Source organism: Sminthopsis crassicaudata, chromosome 2 (assembly GCF_048593235.1).
Source record: "Sminthopsis crassicaudata isolate SCR6 chromosome 2, ASM4859323v1, whole genome shotgun sequence".
Lineage (NCBI taxonomy): Eukaryota > Metazoa > Chordata > Mammalia > Dasyuromorphia > Dasyuridae > Sminthopsis > Sminthopsis crassicaudata.
The window spans coordinates 214,877,698-214,905,341 of record NC_133618.1 but is presented as its reverse complement, the minus strand read 5'-3'; the positions used below and the strand labels follow the sequence as shown (position 1 = coordinate 214,905,341).

Sequence of the window (27,644 nt, the reverse complement as noted above, 5' to 3'; positions counted from 1 at the left end):
GCTACTTAATGAATGGTTAAAAAAGGAAATTTGCCTTCCAAGGCTCAGCATGGCTTCATCAAGAATAGGTCATTTTGTACTGAACTCATTTTCTTTCTAAGAGACTTGCTAAAATGCTGTCAGGGGAATATCATAGATAAAATTTTAGTAGTAATCTTAATCAGTTGATACTGAGCTGACTGCATAGCTGAACCAAAAAAAGACCATTATTGACCCAATGTCAACTTGGAAGGTCTCGAGTGCAGTGGTTGAAGAATTTGTGCTTGGCCTTGTTTTTGTTTGTTTGTTTGTTGTTTTAATCAATCACTAGGACAAAGGCATAGATTTCATGCCTTACAAATGTACAGATGACACAAAGCTGAAAGAGATATTTAACATAATGAAAGATCAGGACAGTCTTGCACACTTAGCTGTATCTGACAAGATAAAATTTATATGGATAAATGTAAGTCTAACCTTTGGTTCAAACAATCAATTTCAGAAGTACAAATTAGGGGAGGTATAGAATGCATCTATAGCACTATATTCTGGAATTCTACTTATTTTTTATGTATTTACACAATGTATATCCATTGTTTCTACTGAAAGAATACAAGTTTCCTTGAAAGCATGGATTATTTCATTTTTGCTTTGATATATCAAATACCTGCCTCATAAATGGTTATTGTTTGTTGGGTTGATTCTGAACAATATATTTCAGAAAATACATTGAATTATAAAATAGATGGTCTGAGACTATTCCATATGAGTTGTAACTGAAAGAATTGGGGATCCTATTTTAGCATAGAGGGGAGAAGACATGCAAGGACATGATAATTATGCTTTGATATGTGAAAGGCTGTCATATGGATGAGGAGGAAAACCCTGTTTTCCAGTCTAAGAAGGCAGAACTAAGAGCAAAAGGTGGAAGATGTAGAGGCAAATTTAGGCTTGATGTAAAGGGAAATTTACTGTAAACACTTAAAACTAAAATGCAGTACAGATTTAGATATCTTCAAGTGAAGAAGGCTAACCTTTTTGGAGCACACTCTATATAGAGTTCCAGTCTAGGTATAGACTGGATGACATAGAATCACACACACACACACACACACACACACAATGACCATAATTTAACCACCCATTTAGAAATTATATGTTTTATAAGAAATATTATTTGAGATTTTTGACATAATCTTTATTAGTACTGGTACTATTTGTCATGACAGCACTTGGGGGATACTTTCAGCCTACACATATTATGTGTTTATATGCTCCCTATCTATGCTTTCAAAGAAATATGGCTGATCAAGAAGCCACTTCTACCTAAAACCAAGACTGGATGACATAGAAAAAGTATAGCTGATCAAGAAGTCACTTCTACCTAAAGCCAAAATGTGAAAAATTAATAGTTTTCAGGAAGGAAATTGACATAGTCACCATGAAAGATGAGTTTTCATTAAACCTGAACAATTTATATTAAAACTTTAGGATGTGGTGCAGGGTATTGGCCACAAAAAGTATGTGTACAATGTGTACAAAGTATGTCTTACTAGCTCAAAAAATACATTTTAATCTTACTCTGAAGTGGTCAAAATGTATGGCCGTTTTACGATGAAGGTTTTGGATGACAAATTTTACCAATATAAGTTTTTAGCATTTGAATAGTAAGTTACCTCCATTTAGAAAAAGGAAGAGGGAAGATGTGTGATTGATATATATATGTGTGTGTGTGTGTGTGTGTGTGTGTGTGTGTGTGTGTGTGTGTGTGTGTGTGTGTGTGTGTATGTATATATATGTATATATATATATATATATAAATTATTCTTTTATAACATATGCATTTTCATGCATATGAAATATTATAATAGAATAATTTTCTTTTTTCCCTAGTAAAAACCTTTTGCTACATATATTTGGAATAACCATAAGCTCAAGTAATTGCTGTGCATCAGCTGATTGCTGATTTGCATAGCTGAAGGCAAAATTTCAGATAGCTCATTTTAAAATTTGTAATTATAAAATCTGAAAGGTCATAGTTCTTCCACTCTTCCTTATAGAAATTATAAAGAAGAATGCAAAACTTCAAAACATACATTCTCTCTCTTTCTAGCTTAGATTATGATGATTTAAATAGAAGTAGAGAAAGAGGTGTCTTTAATGTAGATCCTCTATTATATTAATATACAATTGAATTAACTTACAAGAAAAATGAACTGAAAATACTCTGAAACCTTTTGGAAGATTAGGACAGATCTTTAACTTAGAGGCAAAATCAGAATCTTTAGGGATCAACTTCCTAAAACAATTCCCTATCTTGACCAAGCTCAACACAATAATTCTGGTCCAAAAGCATGACAAGAATAACATACATCATTAATAATAATAAATTACTGGCAGCTAAATGGTTCAGTGGTAGAGTGTTGAACCTGGAATTAGAAGATTTGAATTCAAACCCATTTTCAGATATTCTACAGTGACGTGATCTCTGTTTATCTGCTTTTTTCCCATGAAAAATGGGGATAATGATAACATCTCTCTCATAGGGTTATTGTGAGGACAAGAGATATTTGTAAAGCTTTACATGAATGCTAAATATAATTCTTGTTGTGGGCATAACATGTCTATTGATATTTAGGCTTAGCCTTACTGACAAAGGTTAAGTATTTATTAATTAGGTATTCACAGAGTTGTAAGAAAAGCACTTGTCATTTAGAAAATATCATATCATTGTAAATGTGACCACAGTTGGTATTCATAGCAATAAAAGGATCACAAACTAAGGGGTGATTTTGATTTGAAAAGGGAGTTAAATTCAAGGGAACTTAAATATTTTAAGATAGTCGTTTACTTTATCCTTCCCTAATATGGTTTACTTTATCTCTTTTCATGACCTGGATCATTTTGTTTCTTCCAGTCATTTATCTCCAATACTATGTAAGAATAAATGCGTTTCTAAAACATTACTAGTTTAGCTGAATATTTCAATAACTCATTTTATCTCACAGAGAAAATTCTCACTTGATTGCTCACATAACACAAACAAAAAGGTAGTCTATATTTCAAATATTTGACGTGGAATTTCTGTCAAAGTTAAATAAAAAGTCTTAGCAAATGGAACAGGTGGATGGAAAAAAATTCAGCATATTTTAAAATAATTCAAATAAGATAAGGAGAGGGGTATATCAAAACTAGAAGTTTTGGGGGGGGAAGCTAGATGGCACAGTGGATAAAGCACCAGTCTTGAAGTAGGGAGGACCTGAATTCAAATTTGACCTCAGACTTTATTTAACACTTCCTAGCTGTTTGACCTTAGGCAAGTCACTTAACTCCAATTGCCTCAGCCAAAAAACAAAACAAAACCAAAAAAACAACCCAAACAAACAAACAAACAAAAAACTTAGAAATTTTAAGAGTACCTCAGGAGAAATCTGTTTAAATAAAGTTTCATATTTCAGAAAATGCAGCTTTTAATTTTACTAATATCACTATAAGAAAAGAAAAAGGACAAAGAAATGAAGATGTCATGTAAGGTATTAGTCCAAAAAAGATGGACAATTCTCTCTCTTTTAAAAACTTATCTCTAGATATTAGCCTTAAGACAAAGTCTTAAAAACATTAGCTTTCTTTAAAAGTATGTCTTCACTTATTTGTTGTCTTCCCAGGATTTCACTTTAAGAAGATATTGAAGAACTATCATGGAAAAGTTGGCATGATGGTACTAACCAATACTTGGGAGATTTTAAAAGGGGGTATAATGGGATAGAAGTAAAATGATATATTTGGATAGCACTGTCTAGTTATCTGGGTAAATTCAATTTTTAAGAGAAATGATTATAATTTTGAACTTTTTCCTTTCACTTTTCATTTTAATATGTCTCAGGTAACTCCTATACCAAAGCATAGGTTTGCCAAGTTAAAACTCATGACTTTAATATTTTATTTCTCAGAATGTAATTCTAGTTGCTAGCAACAACAGATGCTCTGGTTGGAAAAGATAGTATAAATTCTATTAACTGTTTTACTCTATTTTCCAATAACTTCTTTTCTGTTATGGATCACCTAGACACAGCTAAGTAGTGTAATAAGTAGAGCACTAGATCAAAGGTCTGTAAGACCTGACTTCAAATTCTACCTCAGATACTTACTAGTGTGAATATAGGCAAGTGACTTAAACTCTTGCAGCCTCAGTTTTCTTATCTGTAAAATGAGGAGGTTGGACTCAATGGTCTCCAAGGTCTCTTCTAACTCTAACTCTATCATTGTGAAATATGTTCATTCTTGTTTTGTTTTCTCTATTACATTCTCTGGCTCTGAGGAAGGCAAGATTGCATTCAAATTCTCTGAAATATAGAAGTTTCTCTTTTTCTTTAGCTGTCTTACATGAATGTTATTTGCTACAGTCAAAAAATCCAAATAAACAAAACTATAAGTATGTTCAGACAAAATTCTATTTTTGTCATGTACTTTCTGCATACTTTTAAAGTGCATGTTTCTACAAGGCTAAATTTCAACTGTTGGGTGATGGTTGTCATGTGCCAGAAGTATTCATAATTGCTTGTCTTTATACTATTGAGCTCTTTATCTTTCCTTCATAGAGTGAGTGGTGTTTACTTGTTTCCCTTTGTTGATGCTAAGTAAGCATGTGTGTGTGTGGGGGGGGGTCAGGTAATTTTTTTCCCCATTTCTGTGAAAATGGCCTTTCCATAATTTTCTCAGAATTGAGAGGGCCTGAGGCACACTGCTAATTTAGGCAGCTGTACCTAGAATGCATTTTTGAAAGCACCCTTGGTTTAATTGCCATTAAAGAGAAAGGCATGAATAATGGCAAAATATTTTTCCTGGAATTACTCCAAATGACTGGAATAGTGACAGTTCAATCTCTTCTAGAGATAGAAACATTTACTGTCATAAACAGTATGTCTGCATTTCTTAACATCTCATGGTATCATTGTGGGGAGTGATAACTGTGATTAAACATCAGTGTACAGATAGATGTTCACATGATTTGAGAAATATGCAGAAACTTTGTCAGTCAAAAAGGGAAGAAGAATCAAGTCAAAGCTTGCACCTGATGTTACTGATTCTAAGAGTTCAACAATAGCTTTATGGTGGGGCACTGCTTTGATTTAATATTTATTATTTTTAAAAAATCATGAGTGAAACTGGAACTCAAAATTCTGTGTAATCTGAGTAATAGATAAGCCTAATCTCTGAAGTCTCTAATTATAAAAAAAAGTTTCGACTACTGAGTATACAGTTGTGGTACATGGAAGCCCAAATCATAAATTTAGTAACAGTGATGAAAAATGCATATTTATGTAAAAATATAGAACTCAAAGATTTACAATGGGTAAAAACTGAAAAGATGAAAAATTAGGCTTGATGTCACAAGAAATATCCTTGAAGCACCTAATGCATGGGAGATTTCTCTTTAATGAACACCTTCAAGTAGTGGATGGGTGACCATTTATTTATTGGATAGGCTGGAATTAGGGACTCTATTTTGTCTATGTATGAGATAATTCCTTAGTGGCTTATCAACTCAAAAATTTGTTGAAAGTAATTAGTTGTTTTCAATCATTAAGGGATGAGAAGGAAGAAGAACAAATTACAAAATATTCTTTGAACACTAAGAGCTTACTTTCTAATATGGATAAAAGGAAGATAAAAGTTGAGATATCTGTTGGAAGATAGGGCACAAAGTAAGAGAAGGAAGAAGGCAAGTCAATAGAGAACTGCTTTTGCTGAGGTCAAAGAGAAAAACAGAAGGACTCAAGCAGGTTATGAAAGAAAGGAGGAAGCAGCTTCTAGGGATTAAATACTATGTGGTTTCCAGTTTATAGCCTGATGGAGACCGTCTAACTTTCAGAAACTTAGCAATACTAGAACAGAGTGCTGGCAATGTTTCCTATCTGATTGCCACTGATTTTTTTAGAACGTCCCAATGTGTATATGTGTGTATATTTCCCAAACACTTCTCAAAGTCTCTAGTAGTGTCTCTTACGTCCAAAACAAAAGCATGGGGGTACATTTCTTCTCCACTTGTGGATAACATAGCTAAGAACTCTCCCTTTGCTATCTCTATTTCTGTTAATGTCTCTTGTTTCTCCATCTTAATCCTGGCTGTTCATCTTTCTCTCCTTTCTTCTCTTCTTTTGCTGAGCGTAAGGTGGAGGTGAAGAAATCCTGATGGGTTATGGCAAAGAAATTCTTCTTTTGAAATCTGACATATGACTTGAGTATCAAATAAAATTATTTTACATGACAGACTGCTAATCCTTTCTAATAGCCCTTGGAGTAGAGTTGATGAAGGGCTTGTTAAAATAAGGCTAGATTTCAAAACTAGGGCCTGAAGCAAGGGGCCAAGGGACAACTCAGATCTGTCTGGAAGACACTCCTTCTTTCTGGATGGCATTTGAATGTCTCTGCCTTAAGCTAGAACCATAAATTTCTGGCAACAGGATTAACTGTGTGTGGCATTTTTTATATTTCTCCCAAACTTAGCACTCACTGATGATGCCCTATGTATGATCCAAGTACAAGAGACCCTCTGGTTTAACGGGGGATATGTTCTCATGATTGCTGCCAACAAGGAAGTCTGCAAATCTGCTACACTGTGCATAAATACAGATGAAAGGGGATTTGTTTTAGACATATAAAAGTTGACAATATCTTTCCAAAGCTAGCTCTTTTTTCAATTATCTTTTAGTTTTTCTCATTATGTCAAGGGAGAACCTGTTATTAGGTGGTACTCTCTCCTTTTGATAAGTGTTAAGCTCCAAATAATGTCTAACCAAGGAGGATCACTATTTTTTAAATGTCTTTTTTTTGGTATCACAATGTCTCCACCCAAAAGTCCTAATTTACTGAATGAGGCAAGATTTCCTTTATCCACCCTGTAGCAGAAGAGTGGAAGTATGACATTGCAAGAAAACTAATGTTAATGACACATTGATGGAGCAAAAGGCAAACATCTAAAAATGAAAAAGTCAAAGCTACAAATTATGAAGAATTTCTATATTTATTTTATGTACTATTTGGTTGCTTTTTTATTTGCAACTATGTGAGGGATTTGTAACATTATGGTCACTATTAAACAAGTAACTCATATCAAGTTGATATGACAAGTTGAATTGTAATCCACAATGTTGAAATGACTTTTAAAAGTGATTATTAAACTAATTTCCATAGTTTCTGAGAGGTCAAGGAGAAAGTGAAAATTTCAGAAGACTGAAGACTGGCAGATATTTCCTTACTAATAACAAAAAAGGGAAATGGGTAGATTATAGAAACTTAGACCACTGAGGTTCATAAAATTTGAGAATGGATCCAACACTTAGAAAATAAATCGACAACAACCAAGGGACGAATACTGATTTATTAAAAAAAAGGCCAAAATTAACTAATTTCTCTTTGCATAGGGTAAACAGGTCATTAAAATGTACAGACATAGTTTGCCTTGATTTCAGTAAGGCATATGATAAAATCTTTTATGATAATCTTGTGTATGAGATGGAAAAATGAAACTGTGTTGTTTGATGATACTGCTGAGGGGGTGCATAACTGATAGAACCACTTTTACCCCTAGCATGACTAATAGATTAATGAAAATTTGGAGAGAAATTTTTAACAACATGCCAGAGGGCATATCGAATAGTTCGTAAATGATGTGAATGAAGACAATTAAGGTATGTTTATTTGAGTTTATCAGATTTTTCAGAGGACAGTTTTAAAGGGAATAATGTTGGATGATAGAATCAAGATTTACAAAGATCTCAATGTGCTAGAAGGATGAACTAAAGTAAACAAGATAAAACTTAATAGGGATAAACATAAAATCCCTCATTTAGGCTAAAAGAAACGTCAATTTTTTGATGTATAACTAGGGAAAATCTGGATTTGGCAGAAGTTCATGTGAAAAATATCTAGGGTTTTTAACTCACTGCAAGTTCATTATGAGACTAATAGTTTCATGTAGCTTCTAACAATTTATATAATGCTATATATCCTTAATAATTGTGTTAATACTCTTAGGAAGAAAGCTTATGGTTTGCTATGTTTTGCCTTGCCCTGATTACATTTGGCACTATATTTAATACTGGGTGTCACGAGAAACACCAGCAGATTAGTGTATAAGCAAATGAGAATGATCACAATGGGATACTTGAAACCATATAAAGATTTAAAAAAAATAAACTATGGGGTCAGCTAAGTGGCGCAGTGGATAGAGCACCAGCCCTGAAGTCAGGAGGACTTGAGTTCAAATCTGGTCTCAGACACTTAACACTTCCTAGCTGTGTGATCCTGGGCAAGTCACTTTACCCCAATTGCCTCAGCAAAAAAACAAAACCAAAAAGCTATATATTAAATGCTGAAGAACATAAAAATTAAATGGGGGCCATGTGATAAAAGTAAACTCTACAGGGGACAACTAGAAACATTGAATAAAAATTAAAACAAATTATATTGATTCATTATTAGAAGAATATTTAAATTAGAGCTTTCAAAAGTGGAATGGGATGTCTAATAATGTAGTAAGTACTATGCCACTGGAAATGTTCAAGAGAAGGCTGAGCAAATATATTTCAGAAAAATAATAATGAAGATTCATGTACTGGTTAAGAAGATGTAAAAGATTAGTGTAACTGATTTTTTTTTTTTAACTTCAGAAATCCTATGAATGGCCATTAATACAATAACTAAGGAACTTTTCCTTTAACAAATCTGTGTATATTTATCTATGTAAATGAAGAAGACATTTTTTATTTGGGTATTGTCACAGGAATGTCATGAACAACAATGAGGAAGAGATTAAGTCATGTGATATACCTTGACAAAATTATATTAGGCCTAAGAAACAGTTTTATGAATACTTACTGTTCTTGCACTGACAGATTCGGCAGCCATTGTGATCAAGTTTGAAACCGTAAATACAATCCTTTTCTGTCAGATTACAGTTAGATAAGATCCCACAAACAGGCGGATCAACTGTAATGTATGATGGTTCTAAGAATAAAAGAGAGAAGAAATTCTTGAAACACATAAGTGTCTGATACAATAACATTTAATCTTGAAAAAGCATACTAAGAAATCTGGTAAAGTGGCTGAAGGAAAATCCCAAACTTTCCTATCTAGGATCTTTACAAAGTTTGTTTGAGCCTAGCAACATTATCTTTTTAAACTGATGAGGACGCTGGCCTAGTAACTCATAAGTTATATCAATTTATTTATGCATTATTTGTCCCCTCCCTCCCAAACAAAAAATATAGATGATAAAAGCATCACAGAAAGCAGACAAGAAAAATCAAAAGTCCATTTATTTATCTGCTTTTCTTCCTACTTTTAGGTGGACTTTTTTTTTTTTTTTTTGCCAGCTAACCATTATTCCATCATCCTCCAGAGCAACTTCCCTGGGACAAAGAAAATAGGATCTAATGTATTCAGTAGAAGGTTTTGAAGTTCCATTAATATATCTGTCTTTCTTTTTCTATAAACCATATTACTATACACAAGTAACTTTATATTGATTAAGTATATATGGTGTTCAAAGTTCAAATAAGTGTGAAATAAAACGTAGAAGTTTGGGGAAGAAGAGAAAATACCTATTCTCACATTGAGGGAAACAGGAGGACCTTCTGATACTGTGAAAAGATTCCTGCAGAAACTGTGATAAAAATTAATGCTGTTCCTTAAAAGACATGCTAGGTGTTAACTGACTCTAGATACATAAAAAATACTTAATTTGATCAAAAGGCAAATTCCTATAATCTCTGGTTCTGAAGAGCATCATAGTCAGAGATAATGAGAAAATAATATTAATTCATTTTGTGCAATTTATTCCCCCTCATAGATGCCATGCATGTACTTTATACATGACAAGTTATTCCTTATAACATGTCTCTGAGGGAATGAAAAGAATGTTTGTATATACCTTTTTTAAATAGTTGTAAAGTATGAGGTTCAGAGAACACAAATAACTTATTTAAATTTACATAGCAATTCAGTAGCTGGTTAAGAATAGAATAGACCAGTGGTTTCCTGATACAACCCAACATAGTAACCATTAGTCTATAATGTTTTCTTAAGTTTTGTCCCCTTCCCCATGGAAGGGAATCAAAACAAAAAACAAAAAACAAAAAACAAAAAACAAAAACCTCATAGCATTTTACTTGTAATTGTCAGAACAAGATTTTGAGCTTTTTTTTTTTTTTTTTTTCAATTTTCTAATGTGGTACAGTTATTCTCTTCAGGTAGTAATTTACCATGGTATATTGCAATAATTAATTTAGTGGTGTTCTATAAGGAAAAATACTTATAGCATGCATTTTTTTGCTTTTTAATACAACATGCATATTTTGTGCAACATTTTGTGTTTTTAGGATAACTTTATTAGTTATAATTTAACATGTCCTCTCTGACTGAAGTACAAGATGAGATACCTAGAAATCTCAGAAAAAGAGATACTGACTAGATTTTAAGCAGTATTCACCATATTTTAGATGAAATATAGTATCACAATTTCCTATAGAGCCTTAAAATTCATCTTAACCAGATAAAATTTCTTACTTAACTTGAGTTTTTCCATCATTTTTCAATTAACTATTTAGAATGACAAAGATGCCATTTCTAAACACAACCTGTAGTCACAAAGCCATTATTCCCTTGGGAAGTCACTTTCTATTCAGAAACACAAGACCTTGAAAACAGCCTGATACAAAGGTAAGAAGTATAAAATACAGCCTACTCCAGAAAAGAAAGAGTTCCATACGCTATAGTGCCTAAAATTAAGAACGCAGAGATTTTGGTTTTTGGCCCCTCCATAGCACATGTAGATAGAATGCTGGATTTGGAGTCAGGAAGACCTTAACTAAGGACGTGGGCATTTCTAGTCACATGATCCTGGGCAAGTCACCCCACCTTTCTCAGCCTCGGTTTTAGAATCTGTAAAATAGAGATAAAAATGGAACCTACCTCACAGATCATTGTAAAGATAAAAATAACATAATACAAGATATCCCGAAAATCTGAGCAAACTCTCAAGCTCTAAGAACTTAAAACCACACTCAGACTTCTAGGACAACCTGTACATATAAAGTACTTTGCAAACTTTAAGGTTAAATATATATCCATACATATGTTTATACCTTGTAAAATACTTTGAAACTCTTAAGATTAAATACACACATAATTCATACACACACACACATATATAAATGTGTATGTATATATTTAAATGCATATGTATGTATGTATGTATGCATGTATGTATATATATATATGTTTAGCCTTAAAGTTTTCAAAGTGCTATACACACATATACACATAACACATATATGCATATGTATATGTCAAACATGTAACATATATGCATACATAATGAATGATGGCTATTATTGCTATGGATATTATTACTTTATTATTCTGTTAGTATGAGCACTGATAGAAAAGCATAGTTGTTCCATATATCAAGCAGAACAAAAAACTGAATAGTATTTGATGGCCTTTTTTGACCATATAGTTTTATAAGTCACCCACAGAATCTTTTAAAAAGTACACTATGCATACGTAGGCAGATATAAATCTGTATTAAAAATAACCACAGAATATCCCCTGTGGAATTCACTGCTTTTTTATAGAACTGGAAAAAAGATTTGCACAGGGCAAATGAAGTCATAATTATTAAAATTCAGATTAAAGCCATCTCCCCTTCAAAATGATCTTTGCCTTGATCTTTTTTTTTACATTCTGTTACCCTACCTGTGTCACAGACATTTGGAAATTTCTTTCCCTGCTGATAGATAGCAAAGATGGCATCCTACTGATTTTTGTTCTCTACTGCAATGTATGTTTTAACTTAATTGAACTATTTTTAGAGAATGACTAGAATAAGTTTAGTATATATTCTATCCCCCTTATGTGCAAATATAATACTGCTACTGCTATTTTGTCATTTTTGAATTCTGTCCAGTTGTGGTGATGATTCAGTTCAATTAAATTTAACAGGGATTTACTAAGGGCCTTCATGCAAGGTACTGATTAGGTTGTGCTATTCTCTGGTTCCTCTGCAACTAATGGTTCACAAATGTAAAATGGCTGCCTAGTATTAGGGTTACAAGGTGAAACTGAAACAGAACAAAATTATTTAGCAGATATGAGGGTCAACCATAATACTGGTCCATTAGCACGATGCTTCAACTGGTTAAGCTAACCAGCAACAAACATATACAACTATGCATAAAAAATGGGCTACTTTTTTTATAAAACTTTTTAATAACTTTTATAAACTTTTTAATAACCCGTAGCACCCAGAACACTGTGTTTAATAATTTACTAAATAAATGAATTCTGCAAGTACTATTCTTATTACATATGTAACCTCCATGAAATTTATAAATTCTGAGGTAATGCAGGTTAAATCCTGAATGGCATGATTTAGTTTAATAGGCAAAATTTATTTTTCTTGCATTAAAATATTGTCCAAGATCTCACTGGCAATAAGATGCAGAACAATGATTCAAACCCAGATTCTCTAACACATATATTAGGTGGAAGTGAACGATAAATTCCATATTGCAGATATCTTCAAGACTTAACAGAATTACTGGGTTTTAGAGAACGACAGGAATCTTAAAGATCATAAGTCCCTTCCTTTCATGAGCAAGAAAGTCAGTACCTGGAGAGTGCCTTGCATCAAGGTCAAATGGCTATCAAAGTTCATAATAAAACCAAGGGACAATTTCAACAAATTATGTCACTTATGGAAACAACCAACTCTGAAATGACTAAGTTCTTTCCCTATAAATTAAGTAGAGCACAGAATTATAAATAATGATATTAATAATTCATCTTAAATATAAATATTTTTACACTGCCTTTTTGGCAATATTTGGCAAGAAATTATTATAAGATTTTTAAATGGAAGGAACTTTATAATGGTTAATAATAGTCCAACCTCCATTTTACAAAGAGAAGTCACTTGTTCAAGTTTATACAGTTAATAAAAGAAGCAAAACTGGGATTTTGCCTCATTTCCACTGACAACAAATCCAGCACCCTTTTCAAGGAGTGATATTTTTTTCTTGTAAGAAAATTCTACTTCTATCTAGGGAAATATAGATCTAACTTCAAGTCAACAAATTATTTTAGATTTTGTGGCAAGTGTCCTACATGTTTGATGTGGTTGTCATTGGAACAGTCATTCACTCATTCATCCATCAAAAAAACACATAACACTTTTTAAAAGTGCAATGATTCTGTAATAGCCACATTTTAGAGGCAATCTTGGTTGTTGCCTTCTAATATTTCTCCTACAGTGGCCTCTAGTTTCACTTGAATGTACTTCATGATCTTTGATCTTCCCCTTTCTGTACCTTATTTCCCCCTAAAATTGCAGGCCACACCTATACTAGCTACATTTCCATAACAAAATTACAACAGAAATACAAAGTGATCTATCAAGTATAGAAAAAGCTTCATCACACTGGCATAAAAGAGAGTTAAGCCTGTATTTCCCTTCAAGTTCAACTTTTAGACTTCAGAACTTGGCAATGCTGATACTCTTTAGCAATGAGTGTTGTTGTTTTTTTTTTTTTAAAGTAGTTTTAGAAAAAAAAATAGAGTGAAACTACTGAATGCAATATAAAATTCTAAATAACAGAGATGAGACAACTCTTTGGTACTTTGCATTTCCAGCGATAATTATTGAAGTTTTGGATCTTTATAGACTAGCCTCAGGAGGCAGAGCCAGAGGAATGTTTAATGGTGTTCTTCAAAGGCAGTTTTTGAAAAGGGTATAGGTATTTCCAAGAATCAAGAGTCATAGCTGATCTTGTCATTCTGCAATACCTTAAGCATTTGAGATTTTATCAGTATAGATAGTTCCCTTCAGCAATGCAGATTGAGTCCTTTATATCTTAAGAAATGATGTTTGAGAGTTTTTGTGGCCAAAAAAAATATCACATTGAAACCAACTTTGTGGCAAGACTCTCTAAATTCAAATAAGAGCTATGTCCTTGGACATATAATCCATTGTCAGCCTCATACTTGAAGTCTATATGCACTCCACTGGCATTCTTAAATCATTTCTATATAACACTGAGCTATCAGAGGACTTTGGTGAATATTGTTAGCATGCACTTTAAATTATTCTGATAGGTTCTGATCCAAAGAAGCCTGAAGAAGTTCTACTTAAGTATAAATTCTGGATGAAAAAATGTACTTTGTTTTCTCAAAAGAAAGGAAACAATGCTTTTTCATGTTCTTATGGAGGATGTTAGATTGTTACATAGTAAAAACTCACTGGTCTCTATAGCCCTTCTCTGAGGAGTCAAAAGACCTAATTCCTACATATATAATTGCTTGAAATCCCAGTGATAATTTTCTCCCCCAGATTTTTATGCTAATATCATAGCCCTGGGAGCATATATGTTGTATTACTCTGATCAGAGAACACATAATTTCTGGAATAGGAGATCTTTATCATCTTTTCTCCATAAATAAAGTTATTTGCTTTTTTGTGGGTTTTTTGTGGGAGATTATCAGTTCAAAATATTCTGCTGAGACTTTTGGAGGCACAAACATGACTGCATTCATATATATTGCCTAGAGCAAAGAAAATAGCCACCACTGATTAAAAAGAATAGAGAGGTGACAATGGATCGCTTTCCCCAATTGAGAAATTATTTGGGGTTGCAATCTTTACTATCAATACTGTTTTTTCCATTTAAGGTTAAGTAAACTTGGGAATTGAAGTACTGCTTAAAGAATCACCCTGAAATTCCCATTTTATCTCGTATTGAATCAGCTGAGGAATTAAAGAAATACCTTAAAGTCCTCCAAAGGAAGAAGGCTTGAAACAGCAGGAATTCATTGTCTTTGGCTACAACTATTTCTAAAGGGAACCCTGGAACAGCTTCTTTGTGGAGAAGGATTCTAGAAATATTTTCTGAGCCTAGAAGCAATAAAGAACAAAAATGGATGTTTGTTACATCTATATCCAGTTTGTGTTTCCCTACCCTAACATCTTTGTGGGGATTGGTCCATATCTCAATTTGTTATTCTACCAAAAACCCCACTTAACTAAAATAACTCTTAATCCTGATTTAAATTGGGGAAACAGCTATCAGGTTTTTATTAAACACTATTAAAAACCCACATAAATAATAGCATAAGTGAGCAAGTACTGGTTTTCTTTTATTTAAAGTTTTAGATCATATAGGTTAGGCACCTCTTCTCTTACCAGTAAACATATTGCTGAGATGCAGAGTTCATTTAGCTTCTCTAGGTTTTTTTTTTTTTTTTCCCAAGGAAGAAGCCATCAGCCATCAAATTCCCATACACTAACACTTGGCATTTTAATAGTGTTTTTCTTTCAGGAGACTCAGATATTCCCAGGATAATACTTTCTCAACATCATAATGGGAAAAGCAAAGCAATGGTAATGAAAATAAATAAGGTCACACAGAGATTCCCAGTCTTCTTGAGTTCAAAGCCACAATACTAGACAGCAGTACAAGAATGTATATTCAACTGATATTTGGTGATTCATAAGAGAGAAATCCTAACTATGAGTGATCCAGACCTTTTAATTTTCTTGCTTTTGGTTATTTCATTGCTAAATAGTATAACCACTCACGGGAGGCAAAAAGAGTAAATCTTATAAAGTTTGAATACAATATCTCACATTAGTCCTATTACCCCACTGAATGGCATGGCCATCTTTTGGACAGGCTAGAACATAAAGAAAACCCTTTTGGTCATCATTTTTGGTGTTGTATTATTTTCTACTTGAAGCAATTTCTTAAATAGTTTACTTAGGTGTTGATTTTTATGTGGTGCTTTCCTTGATCTCCATAGCTTAGAAATAATTCTTCCATCATCAGATCTGTGCTTAAATACTCTTTTTTTTCAAGCTTGGATTACATTTATTTATGTACCTGATACATGGCCCTTCTAGAATGCAGAGCTGGCACTATATATATATATATATATATATATATATATATATATATATATATATATATAATCTTTGTAGTCCCAACATTAGGAGACAGCATAATACAATGATATGAACAGTGTCTCTGAAGTCAGAAGACCTGGGTTTAAATCCTGCATCTGATATTTGCTACCTGGAAGACCTTGGCAGAATACTGAGACCTGAGCCTTAGTTTCTCCATATGGAAAGTCTAGATCTATGATGGAACAACGTTGAAAGGAAGATGGCTTAAATGGAGATTTTGACAAAAGTTATGACTGTCTTTCTACTTATTCAATAGTTTTGGTTTGATTCTATGTTTTTTGTTTTTTTGTTTTTTGCTTATTCTAATAGTAAAAAAAATGCCAATAATTCTTCCTGAATTACATAGTATCATTTTGGAGAAATCTGCCCTCCATTTCTGGATATGATAAGCAATTCTAAGGACTGGTGAGAGCCTGGTGATAGAACATGAGCTGGTAATTCTATGTCAAAAATAGCCCGCAGGTGCCATGCAGGACCACATAAAGTAATATATCAATGTAGTCCTTGGACTACGCTTACAGATGTTAAATAACTGGGTTGGGAAGAAAGGGAATTTCCAGTTGGGACCCAGAAATCTTCTCTAGAAATCTTAGGTTACTTTAAACTATCATTACTACCATTGGCTCTGGATTTCATAGCTAGCTCCTGACTTTGGTCTTTAGCCACACCTATAGTCTGGAGTTTACAATGTTATGAGTAAATAGCCTATCTCCAATCTAATCTGCTGTTTGTATTCTTATCAACTCAGTGACCACTTATGAATATAAATGATTCTCATATTAGTCCTTTTTTAAGAAACATAGTCATCCTATACTCTTCTTGGCAACTGCTGTTTTAGGTGGATGGATGTGTGAGTGTGTTTCTTGCTTTCTCACTCAGGCTGAAAGAATACGAGTTACCTAGGAGCCAGTTCCAGCGCTGGCTGGCACAGAAGCCTTGACCTATTCCACTTCTGATCTGGATTGGTTTGCCCCATCGCAGGTATCCTAATGTCCCCAACCACCACCACCACCCTCCACCCCCAGCCAGGACTCACCACATTGATGCCAGACGTAGTACCTAGACATCCAACTGGATTTTGCCCTACTGCAGATAAGAACTCTCAAGCTCTAGAAATCCATTAAGCCTCCGCTTGTCCAACAGCAGGAATTTCAAGTGTACACCACCATACCTAGCCTGTTTTAGATGGATCTGAAGGAACAAAGATCTAACTTTTCAGAAATTCAGATTCTTACTTTGTAAAACATTGGGTTTTACTTTCATGCTCCTTTTACAAGATAAGAAAAAGGAAACAAAGAAGGAAGTTAGAATAGCTCAGTAACCTTTTCAAATTTACTTTTTGGCTCCGGTAACATCTTGTATTTTTTTTTTTTAACACCTTTTCTCTATGGTTTCTTAGTATGTTTGCTGATTTCAAGAAAGCATACTGTGAATTAAGTTTCATTTTCAGATACATTTCACATAATCTCTTTCCAATGATGGATTCTCCTGGATTTGGATAAGCCACATGGTCATCTAATGAATGGGAAAATTAAGAGTCTGCCAAGCTGCGTTCATAGTATATATATATATAGCACCTTAATAGCTAAATATATCAGGCTTCACCTAAACTAGGCAATGGTCTGTGGGCTGTCCAGACCATAAGATCTGTGATAAAGCTTACTACTAGAAAACCTAAGGAGACAGATTATCTGTTTTATTCTATATCCATACTTGGTTCTATGACCACAATGTCTGTTTAAATATGACCTATTTGATACAGAGTCAGAAAAATGTCAGCATAACTGAAGGCAAGAGGTTGTTGTATGATTAAGATGACATTTTCCCAAATAAAGCTATGTAAGGGAAATTGCTGTACATGGAAAGAGAACAAGAATCCCATAAAAATCCCCTAATCTGAGAATGGGAATTCCCAGGATGAAAGTTTGTGTGTTTAAATCTCATTGAGCCATGGAAACTGAACCACTGTAAATGGAATTTTCAAATTCTTCCAGCCTGTGCATGTTTCATTATCCTTTACCCAACCCCTTTCCCCTTTTTATATTTTTCTCACCATAACATTCCCCTGCTTAGAATTTCTTTCAGCATTTATATAAATGTTCTGTTTAAAGTAGAGGTTACAGAAATGTTCCCTGGAGTTGTTCTTTGTTACAGTCAGATACAAAAGCAACCATATTCATTTTACATTTATTTATTCATTTTGTATGTTATCAGCAGGGAATTTTAGCCTTTGTCTTTATTTTTTCCTATTCAATTACACCTAATATAGGTAATAGAAAAACAGCCACTGCTGATTTCTTTTTCTTTTTTAATCCACATGGGAGAATCCAGATATAAAAACTCCTATACTTGTATATCAGTAAAGTAGCCTAGAACAATAACAAGTTAAGTGACTTGCACATTCTTGCTCTCAGTCTCTCCATCTGTCTGTCTGTCTCTTTATGTCTATCTGCATCTCTCTGTCTTTGTCTATCTCTGTCTACCTCTTTCTTTTTCTGTCTCTGTCTGTCTGTCTATCTCTCTATTTCGCTCTATGTCTATGTCCATATCTCTTTCTTTTCCTCCTTCCTTCCTCTGTCTTTTTTTTTTCTTTCTCTTTCTGTGTCTCTGTTTGTTTCTTTCTGTCTCTCAGAAACTATATGTCAGAGATAAAACTTCAGCCCAGGTCTTCCTGACTCCAAGGCTAGTCCTTTTATTTACTATACATCTTCTTGCCACAGATAAAAAGACTATTATCCTAATATCATTAGAAGATAAAAAATCTTTAAAATAGTTTTTAGCTAGCATTTATACAGAACTTTAAGGTTTGCAGAGCTTAACAAATACCATCTCATTTTATCCCTATAATAACCTCATAACAATAGAGATAAAGTGCTATTATCTCTTTCTTATAGATGAAGAATCTGAAACAGAAGTTAAATGACTTGCCCAGGGTCACACAGCTTGCAAACGTCTGGGAGTGACCTGAGAATTCAGGTTTTCCTGACTCTTGATCTATTGCTTTATCTACTGAACCGTCTACCTATTTCCTTTAAATAGTCTTTAGCATCCTATGTAGTATAATTTTTCAGTATCAGGACTCAAGGCATTCATCCAACTTAATAAAAGGGAATGAAGAAGAATCTGGTTTTTCTGTACTTTAGCTTCTATCTGTAAATTCAATTGTATTATTAATTTGTAGTGAATCATAGACTATATTATATAGGGATTATAGAACTACTTTTAAAACCATAATTTTATGACAGTCAAAAAAAAAGAAATATATTATTATAGTAGAAAGGTGAAAGCAAGAAAGCAGGAATAAATATAAATGCAGTGGTTTTTATATAGCAGTATGGTTTAGCTCATGGGCACTTTGGCATGTATATATAGTAACAACCCAGTTATCTGGAAGGTCAGGCTTCTGGTAATCCCAACCCTTTGGAACAGGGCCATGTACCCAAAAGAAGAACTCTGATCATTTGAAATAGATGTACTTTATTCCAAAGAGGAGGCCCTGAAGATATTACTCATAGCCTATTTACTCTTATTTAACATACAATTCTTAACAAGCTTAAAAAGATCTGCTTTCTTTCTCCTTATAGAGTGAAGAAGTAAAGATAGGAAGTAAAAATTTGAAAGACAAATGTCAAAATAAAAAAGAAACTCAACATACAACAATACACAGCAATAACTTCGTCTTGCCTCTATGTACTGAGTGACCCATCAGATGACCTGTGCTATATATTATTTTTTATCAATGACATGAATGAAGGTGTGGAGGGAAAAGTTATCAAATTTTCTGACAACACAGCTGGAAAGGATATCTAACAGGTTGGATGGTAGTTTGAGTAGATGATCTCTAGGGTACTTTTCAGGCCTAAAAGTCTGTGAGCTTATCAGGCTGGTTTCTTATGAAGAAGGATAATCTTTAATGGGGAAAAAAGTCTGTTTCCCATGAATGATAAAAATTGGCACCCTGAAAATGGACTGCTCAGTCATCAAAAATGCTATGGCCTTAAAGCACCCTAAATCCTATCTACATTTCTCAAAAGATAATCCTTATCATTAAAAGTCAGGACTTGCTAAATGGTTTTGAATAGTGGGCTGGAGTGCATGGCTAGGCCCATGCTTTCTCATCAGGGAAACAAATAATGTCTATTTCTGTTTCCAAACTAATTGCAGCATGTACATAGGGCCTCTCACAGTACTTGGCAAATAGACACTTAGTAAATACTATGGTATTGATTGATATGTGAACCAGCTGAGAATTCTTTTCAAGAATCCTTGTGTCCTGCTTCATAATCTGACTGCAAAATCAAGGGCAGAATTTCTATGGAAATCCTGTTGGGCTGGCAGATGAACTATGGAATGAAGTATTAAAGTTACATGGTCTCAGTAGCTTATGTTGTGAACTTGCCATTTCTACCTTGTAATTCTCCTTGGGAACTCTAGATACTATAGAGTACAGAAATGGTCAGAGACAACATTTTTTTTTCCACAAGGCAATGCAGAAGATGTAAAATAGGTTATATTTAAAAAGAAAAGTGATGAATCTGGCTGACTTTTACTAACATCAAACTATGGTTAATTTTAAAATGTGTGAATGATTTCTTTTTTGAATTGTAATTATAAATAAGGTACACCTGAAAATTTGCTAAGAGATGTCTTGTTAATTTCAGACTCAACATGTTCAAAAGGGAATTCATCTGGATTTGAGAAATTAAATTGTCTCACAGCCAACCTAATGCCTTAAATCTTGAGATCATTTTTGACATCCCTTTTCTTCATATGCACTCAGCAACTCTGTATTTTTTTTTGTTCAAATTATCTTCTGAATTTTTCCCTGTCTTTTCATCCTCACTGTCTTTATTCTAATTTAGATTCTTATCAATAAGCCTCACACTTGAATTACTGCAATAGCCTTCAATTTGATCTCTGTGATCCTAATCTTTTTGCCTTCCCAAAATACCCTTGTCAAACTAATTTTCTTTTTAAAAAAACTTTTCTTAAAAAAATCTTCAGTTTGAATAACCTTGAAAAATCTTTTTTGAATAAACCAACCAATATTCTCTGTGATATATCAATCAATCAATTAATCAGCAGCTATTCATTAAGTTCTTAGGTTCTGGGGATTATGAAGACAAAACAAATGAAATAGTATTCTTCATTGTGCTCTCCTTGCTTGCAATGTCCTCTCTTCTCTCTTCTGCCTATTTGAATCTTAAGCATTTTTCAAGGTACAGTTTGAAACCCACAGATGAAATCTTGCCTACTTTAGCCCTCATTGATTTTCCTCTTCTTTGAACTCCTACAATGGTCATTTTCTGTAACATGATTTGGCTCATATACTGTTACTGTTTATCATTGTTTTCATATGTGTTAGTTTTGTGTTCTCATTTGTACTGTAAACTCTGAAGAATGGAATTATGTTTTACACTTAGGATCACGACTTCTAGAACTGGAAGATCATTTTATCTGACCTATCACCTGGTACAATAATTTTTCCCCTGTCTGTTGAGTGCAGTGCCAAGTACATAGCATCATCTCAATACATACGTTTTGAAAACTAAAATTTTCTTTTTAATTACATGAATAACATGAGAACTGTGAGTAATACAAGTGTTGTAAATAATAAATGCTTGTTAAAATGAATTACTTGAATTGATTTTGACAATGATATTTTAAAATTTGGGGTCAAATAATTAATGGTGCAGCATGGTATAATGGACAGAAAGTTGCCCTCCAGTCAGGAAGATCCTAAGTTCAAATCCTGTTGCTGATATATACTGTCAATATATATTACTTAACCTCTCAGTGGTATAAGACAACTCTCTAAGACTTTTAAGTTGCAGAGAAAATACAAATCTGTACTCAAAATTCCTGATTATCAGTTAAGTTTGCAGTGTTTGGGGACTAAAGTAATAACCACTGACCTGCAAGGGATCTCTTGGAACTACTGACTGTCTGCTGCCTTAATCAAATACTAAGAACCATTTAAAATAGAAGATGCTCACATGGGAAAAATTGTTGAAGAATTTTCTATTAAGAATGTAAGCTCCTTGAGGGAAGAGATTTTCATTCTTTGGATATATATCTCCTGTTCCTATAAATACACTTCTTGGTACATAGTAGGGACTTAATAAGTGTTGTACAATCATAGGAACTATCAAACTTCTATCATAGAAGGCATTTTACACACTACTGTGATATTTTGCTTTCAATAATTAAAAAAGGCACATTCGAATGGGTAAGTTCGGATATGTCCCTAAAAACTAGCATCCAAATTGAGATAAGAGGCCATGTAGTTCAATAATATTAATTTATAATCATACTTCTTGGTTTAAGGAACAAATAAACAACAATCAGTTACATGAAAATCACCATCAACTATTTTAAACTGGGACAGGTTCAAATCAATCCATTTCATAGAATTAAAGCACAATGGAAAAAGAAGATGAAGAGAAAAGTCCACATGTTGTGAGGAATAACTGCAAACTTTCAATCATAACAACTTGAATAAAAAACCCAATACTAAAATTCTAATATCTTGATCAAGGGATTTTGGGGGGAAAATGGTGGAATTCTTGCTTGAAGAAAAAAAAAGTTCCATAACACTTTCCTGAAGGGAATGTCTCTTAATAACCTTCATTAACTTCTGTTTAGTTGCCTGAGAGTTGTCTCTCATCCAAAAAAAAGTTGAACACTGCCCCAATAGAGTATGTGTTTATTTAAGCTTGTTGGAAAAACATTCCTATCATTTCAAGAATGACTAAATATTTTTCATTCACATAGTTGGCATTCCAGACTATGTTTTCCCGCCTCTGTTGATTAAATGAAAATTAGCAGCCCAAGCCTGAACTTTGAGATTCACTTACTGAGGACATGTACTTAGCAGGGAAATTATGAGGCTCACAGTAATAATTCCTTTATAGGCATGGGATGTAGAAACTACAGGAAGTAAACAACAAACTACACCCTTCCACATACACTTCATTAGGCTTGGTCCTCATTAGTTAGGATTGGACTTTATAAAGTCAGAAGGAGAATTTTCTCAAGAGACCATTTGAAAATTAATGTTTGACCAAGTCTAAGTTTGACCACACCAGAGATTTAGAATTTCACGCAATGTCAGGTAATCTTCCTTTTCATTATATAGGTTCAAGTTAGAATAATGATCTTAAGAGAAATCAAATAACAACTATTCTTTTTACATGGAGAGATATGTAGAGGCATAGAATAATCAAGCCTATCAGTAAAACTTTTCTGTGAGACTACACAAGCTCCCCAAACTTGATATCAATTTTTGTTTCAATAAAAATCACTAGTCATATAATCATCACAGACATAAATGGATACCTGAATCCAATATCTGAAATAGATATAGAAAAATTTTGTTATATGGTTGTCAAAGACAAGTCTATAATGCAAAAGTTTCAGAAGAGAAACTCTTATCTATATATCATATATATATATATATGTATATATATATATATATATATATATATACATATATATATATATTTAGTAGTTTACTTCTTCAAAGTTATTCTAAGTAACCAAAGAAAAGTAACCCATGAAAAGTTTCCAAAGATCTCAGTTAAAGTCTTTCCCTACATGGTCATTTATTATGTATCTATCACTCCATATGCAGCCTTATTTGGACAAACAACAACAAAAAAAGACTGATTCTGTGGTTCAATTACCTTTTATGGAATTAAGAAATAGGACTAGTTTCCAGTATACTTAGAGTTAAGGGATGAAAATGAATACTATGAATATTTTATTATTGGTGCCTTACTAATAATAGCAATGTGTCCAGCACTGCCACAGCACACATAGATTTAGTTTTGACCCTTATCCTCTATTGTGGCATTAAAATCTTGTGACACTGTACTTTCTTTTGACTTCATTGACCCCTTGGGGTCAGCAAAACTATGTTAGACTCCTCTGCATAGAAGAAGCAATTTAATCATTTGGGACCCTGCTCACTAAGCCAGAAGGGTGTATACCCCCCCCCCAAGAAATTCCTCCCCAGATATATATGCCTGGTACAGCTTTCTCTGGCAGTTCAAAATAAATCTGATTCTTGATTCAAGCAATGACTTCAACATTGAAGGGGATAAAATATTGAGAAAGGATTTTTGACTGATCTCTTAAAAACTGAAATGGCAGCATGGAGAAAGCTGAATTCCCAGTTCCCAGAATTCCTAACTTTTAGAGAAGTTCCTTATGGCATCATACTCAGGTATGTGATTCTTTTAATGAAGTATCTTAATACACAGGCTTTATCACATTTAATCAGAATAATACATTCCTAAAAAGTAAAACAAAACAAAATGAAATGCACACTCTTTAACAGTTTTCAAAGCTGAACATGATTATTAATCCTTAAAGATACAAGTCTGATCAAAACCAAACAAAAAAAAAAAAAAGGAGGTAGTAAAGATAGTAGAAAATCCTTTTAGTTATAAAAATTATAAAGTATTTCCACTTCATTGAGACCCTTAGATTTTTGTGCTACTGGTAGAATGGCCAACTAATTCAGCACTATCATGAATTTACCCAGTGTGGAATGCTAACTTCATAAGGAATTATGAAGTAGTAGGCTGGACTACAAGGCCTTGAAGGTCATTTCCAATGCAAAATCTATGATCCTGTGACTCAAACTTTTAGAAACCAGCCAAGGTAGTATATCTGAACTAATATACTCAAGATACTAGAAATCAATCAAGTGTTTTCCGGGACTGCAGTGGGCCACAGAGCAATACTGATGACTCCAGAATTCTGGCACTGTTTTTAATGACACTTAGATCATGGTATCACAGAATCTTATTACCCTATAGGGTGATACCCTTTCTTCTACCAGCAAATTCCAGTGAATGACTCATTGCCATTCCCTACACATTTTTTTTTTCTCTTGCTACCATCATTTCTGTTTCCCATGACCCAACCTCAGGCTATATGAAAGGACATGCTATATTTCATATTCTTCCTTCCTCTGTTCCCTAGAAATGGGACTTTTAACTTCTTCAAGTATTTAATGCAGGAATTCAAAACAAAGGGAAAGTTGACAAGCTTACAATGGTTTATAGACTATGTCCTGGTCTAGGGAAATAAAACTCATTTTGCATAGCTCCTTCTTCCTTCCTGAAGCTTACCCCTCTCCTGCCAGATCTTGTTCTCAGATGCTTCTTGAGTTCCTGTTCAATCTAATAAGTAGCTTTAACTTAAAAACAAAAAAACAAACAAAAAAAAAAAACTCCTACAGATCTCCTTGTGTAGGAAAGTAGGACTTTTGAGGAAGCTGCCTTTCTCCTATAGTTCCTCCCAACACTGAGTCCTCCATATTTTAAATTCATATTGTGAACTTTAGATGTATGAGTCTTCATTTTTAGACTCATAGATTTGTAGTCTATGGACTTTCTTTCCCTTTCCTTCCAAATATAAACATCTCCTTTTGTCCTTTTAATCATTCTTCCTCTTCAGACTTCTGTCTTCCTCTCTGTCCTTCTGGTGATCTCAAGGCTCCAAACATTGGAAATTCTTTCTAATCCATTCTTGATCTATTCTTTCTATCTATATATGGCCTATATCCTAAAGCAAAATTCCTGGATCCTAAGACATGACTCAGTTACTTTCTACACCTATTGCCACAGATTGGCATAAGTGTAATCAGGAACAAAGCCTGTCTGGCTAGTCGTTGAACCTGACTTTCCTTTCATACTTATGATCTCTGGTTCTGACCTCAAGTTCCTTTACTACATGTAACTTGCCTGTCATGAACTGAGCTGAGAAAGACAGACTCTCCTTCAGGTCAAAAGACATCAAACATCCAAACAATCTATAAGCATTTACCTGAGAGACATGGAGCTGGGTGCCAAATGTATAGAGACAAAACAGGCCTTGCCCTAAAGGAACCTACATTCAATTGGGAGAGATAGCTTTTACATATGTAAGTTCTGACAAAAGACATACAAAATAAATATTGTCATTTGGGAAGAACTAGAAGCAAAGGCATATAAGGATAGGCTTCCTGTAGATAGTGGCTCTTGAATTGAGCTTTAATATGACACGAGATATATCCTTGTTCTCTTCTTCTGACTTTTTCCATTTCATAGATCTCAGCCATAGTCCATACTTTTTACTCACCATGAACAATTTTGATTTCACAAACATTTATTAAGGATCTATGAGATTCCAGGGAAATGGTTTCTCATTTTTCAAATAGGCAACTTACATTATCAGAGCCTTTTCCTCATCCAAGGAGGCAAGGCAAGGCATGAAAAATGACCTTTCCTCCCTAGGAGGTCATCAAAGAATGCAATGGCAAACTATTTGTCTATACACAAGAATTCCTGGAGTGTCCTAAGGATGTGTTGGTTAATATGTACATGGAACACATGGGCAAAATTGTCCCACATCGCTAATTTAGTTTCCAGAAGTGCTTAGAAAATCTTTAATATTTGCTTTATTTAAAAGTCCAAAGAAGTAATGTCTGTCATTCAATATCTGTCTAAAACCAGATCTTGAAAAGTCTATGGGACTCAGACTCCCTTGATAGTAGTGACAGTGAGTTAAAGATCCTTCAAGCAGAATCTATTAGTACAATATCACAGTGCCTCTGTTAGAATACTGGATTTGAAACAGGGCAGAAATGGAATAAATACTTCCTCATATAAATTTCTCAATGAATGTAAATTCTGAGGAAGCCCACAATATTCCCTGTTGCACTGTGAGAAAACCACAGTATTCTTGAAGAGTCATTTGTACACTAAAGTACTATAACTCATTCTAATTTTGATTGCCACCTAGAGCTACTACATGGAAGTTGTGGAATGCAATAGAACCCAATTCACAAAAAGAGCAACAAATCAAGATTGTATCACCCCAATGCTACATTCCAACACTTCCCTTCAGTCCAAAAAAATGTGAAATTAAAAACTCATGCCTAATTCTCTCCAAGCCTTAAGTGACAAAACTCTTTCATCTGAAAACAAAACGAAACAAAAAATCCAATTGCCAGAGCCGGCATTTATAGAGTGTTTCATTATATAAATTAGTTTACATGTGTTATCCCATTTGAGATATATAATACACGTAATCTTATTCCCATTTAACAAATGGAGAAACTGGAATCTCACCTCAGAGAGATTAAGTTACTTGACCACGGTCACATTAATAGTGAATATAAGAGGAACAGCGTTCAAACCTATTTCTCTCCAAATTCAGAGTGCTTCCTACAACTCTGTGCTGTCTCCTGTTTGTTCAATTTGTACTTTATATTCTAGCTTAAATCTATAATACCAGTCATGGGGCACTAAGAGACTGAGGAGGGGCAGTACTGGGTCTGGAGTCAGGAGAATCTGGCCTCAGATACTGGCTAGCTGTGTGGCTGAGGAAGTCATTTAACCCCTGTTTGTCTTCTCACTGTAAAATGGAAATCAAAATAGCATCTACCTCCTTGGGTAATGTGAGGATGTAATCAGATAATATTTTGCAAAGTCCTTAGCACAGTGCTTGACACACAATTGGTGCTATATAAATACTATTATTTCCAAATCAAAGATGTTAAAACGGGAGGGAAGAACTTCTTTGGTTGCCATGAAACTTAAAATGAGCTAGGACATCAATAGGGAATGAAAAATAAGTGTATTGAATTACT

At 33.7% G+C, this 27,644-nt stretch overlaps 1 protein-coding gene across 7 annotated transcripts in view; it reads right to left on the bottom strand.

Moving 5' to 3' along the window:
- Positions 1-27,644, bottom strand: part of CRIM1 (cysteine rich transmembrane BMP regulator 1) — a 227,497-nt gene that overhangs the window by 43,966 nt on the left and 155,887 nt on the right. For all 7 annotated transcript variants that reach the window (XM_074288169.1, XM_074288171.1, XM_074288172.1 and 4 more), the window contains one exon: positions 8,860-8,988. In XM_074288169.1, coding sequence (XP_074144270.1) covers positions 8,860-8,988 — 129 coding nt within the window. The remainder of the gene's footprint in view (positions 1-8,859; positions 8,989-27,644) is intronic.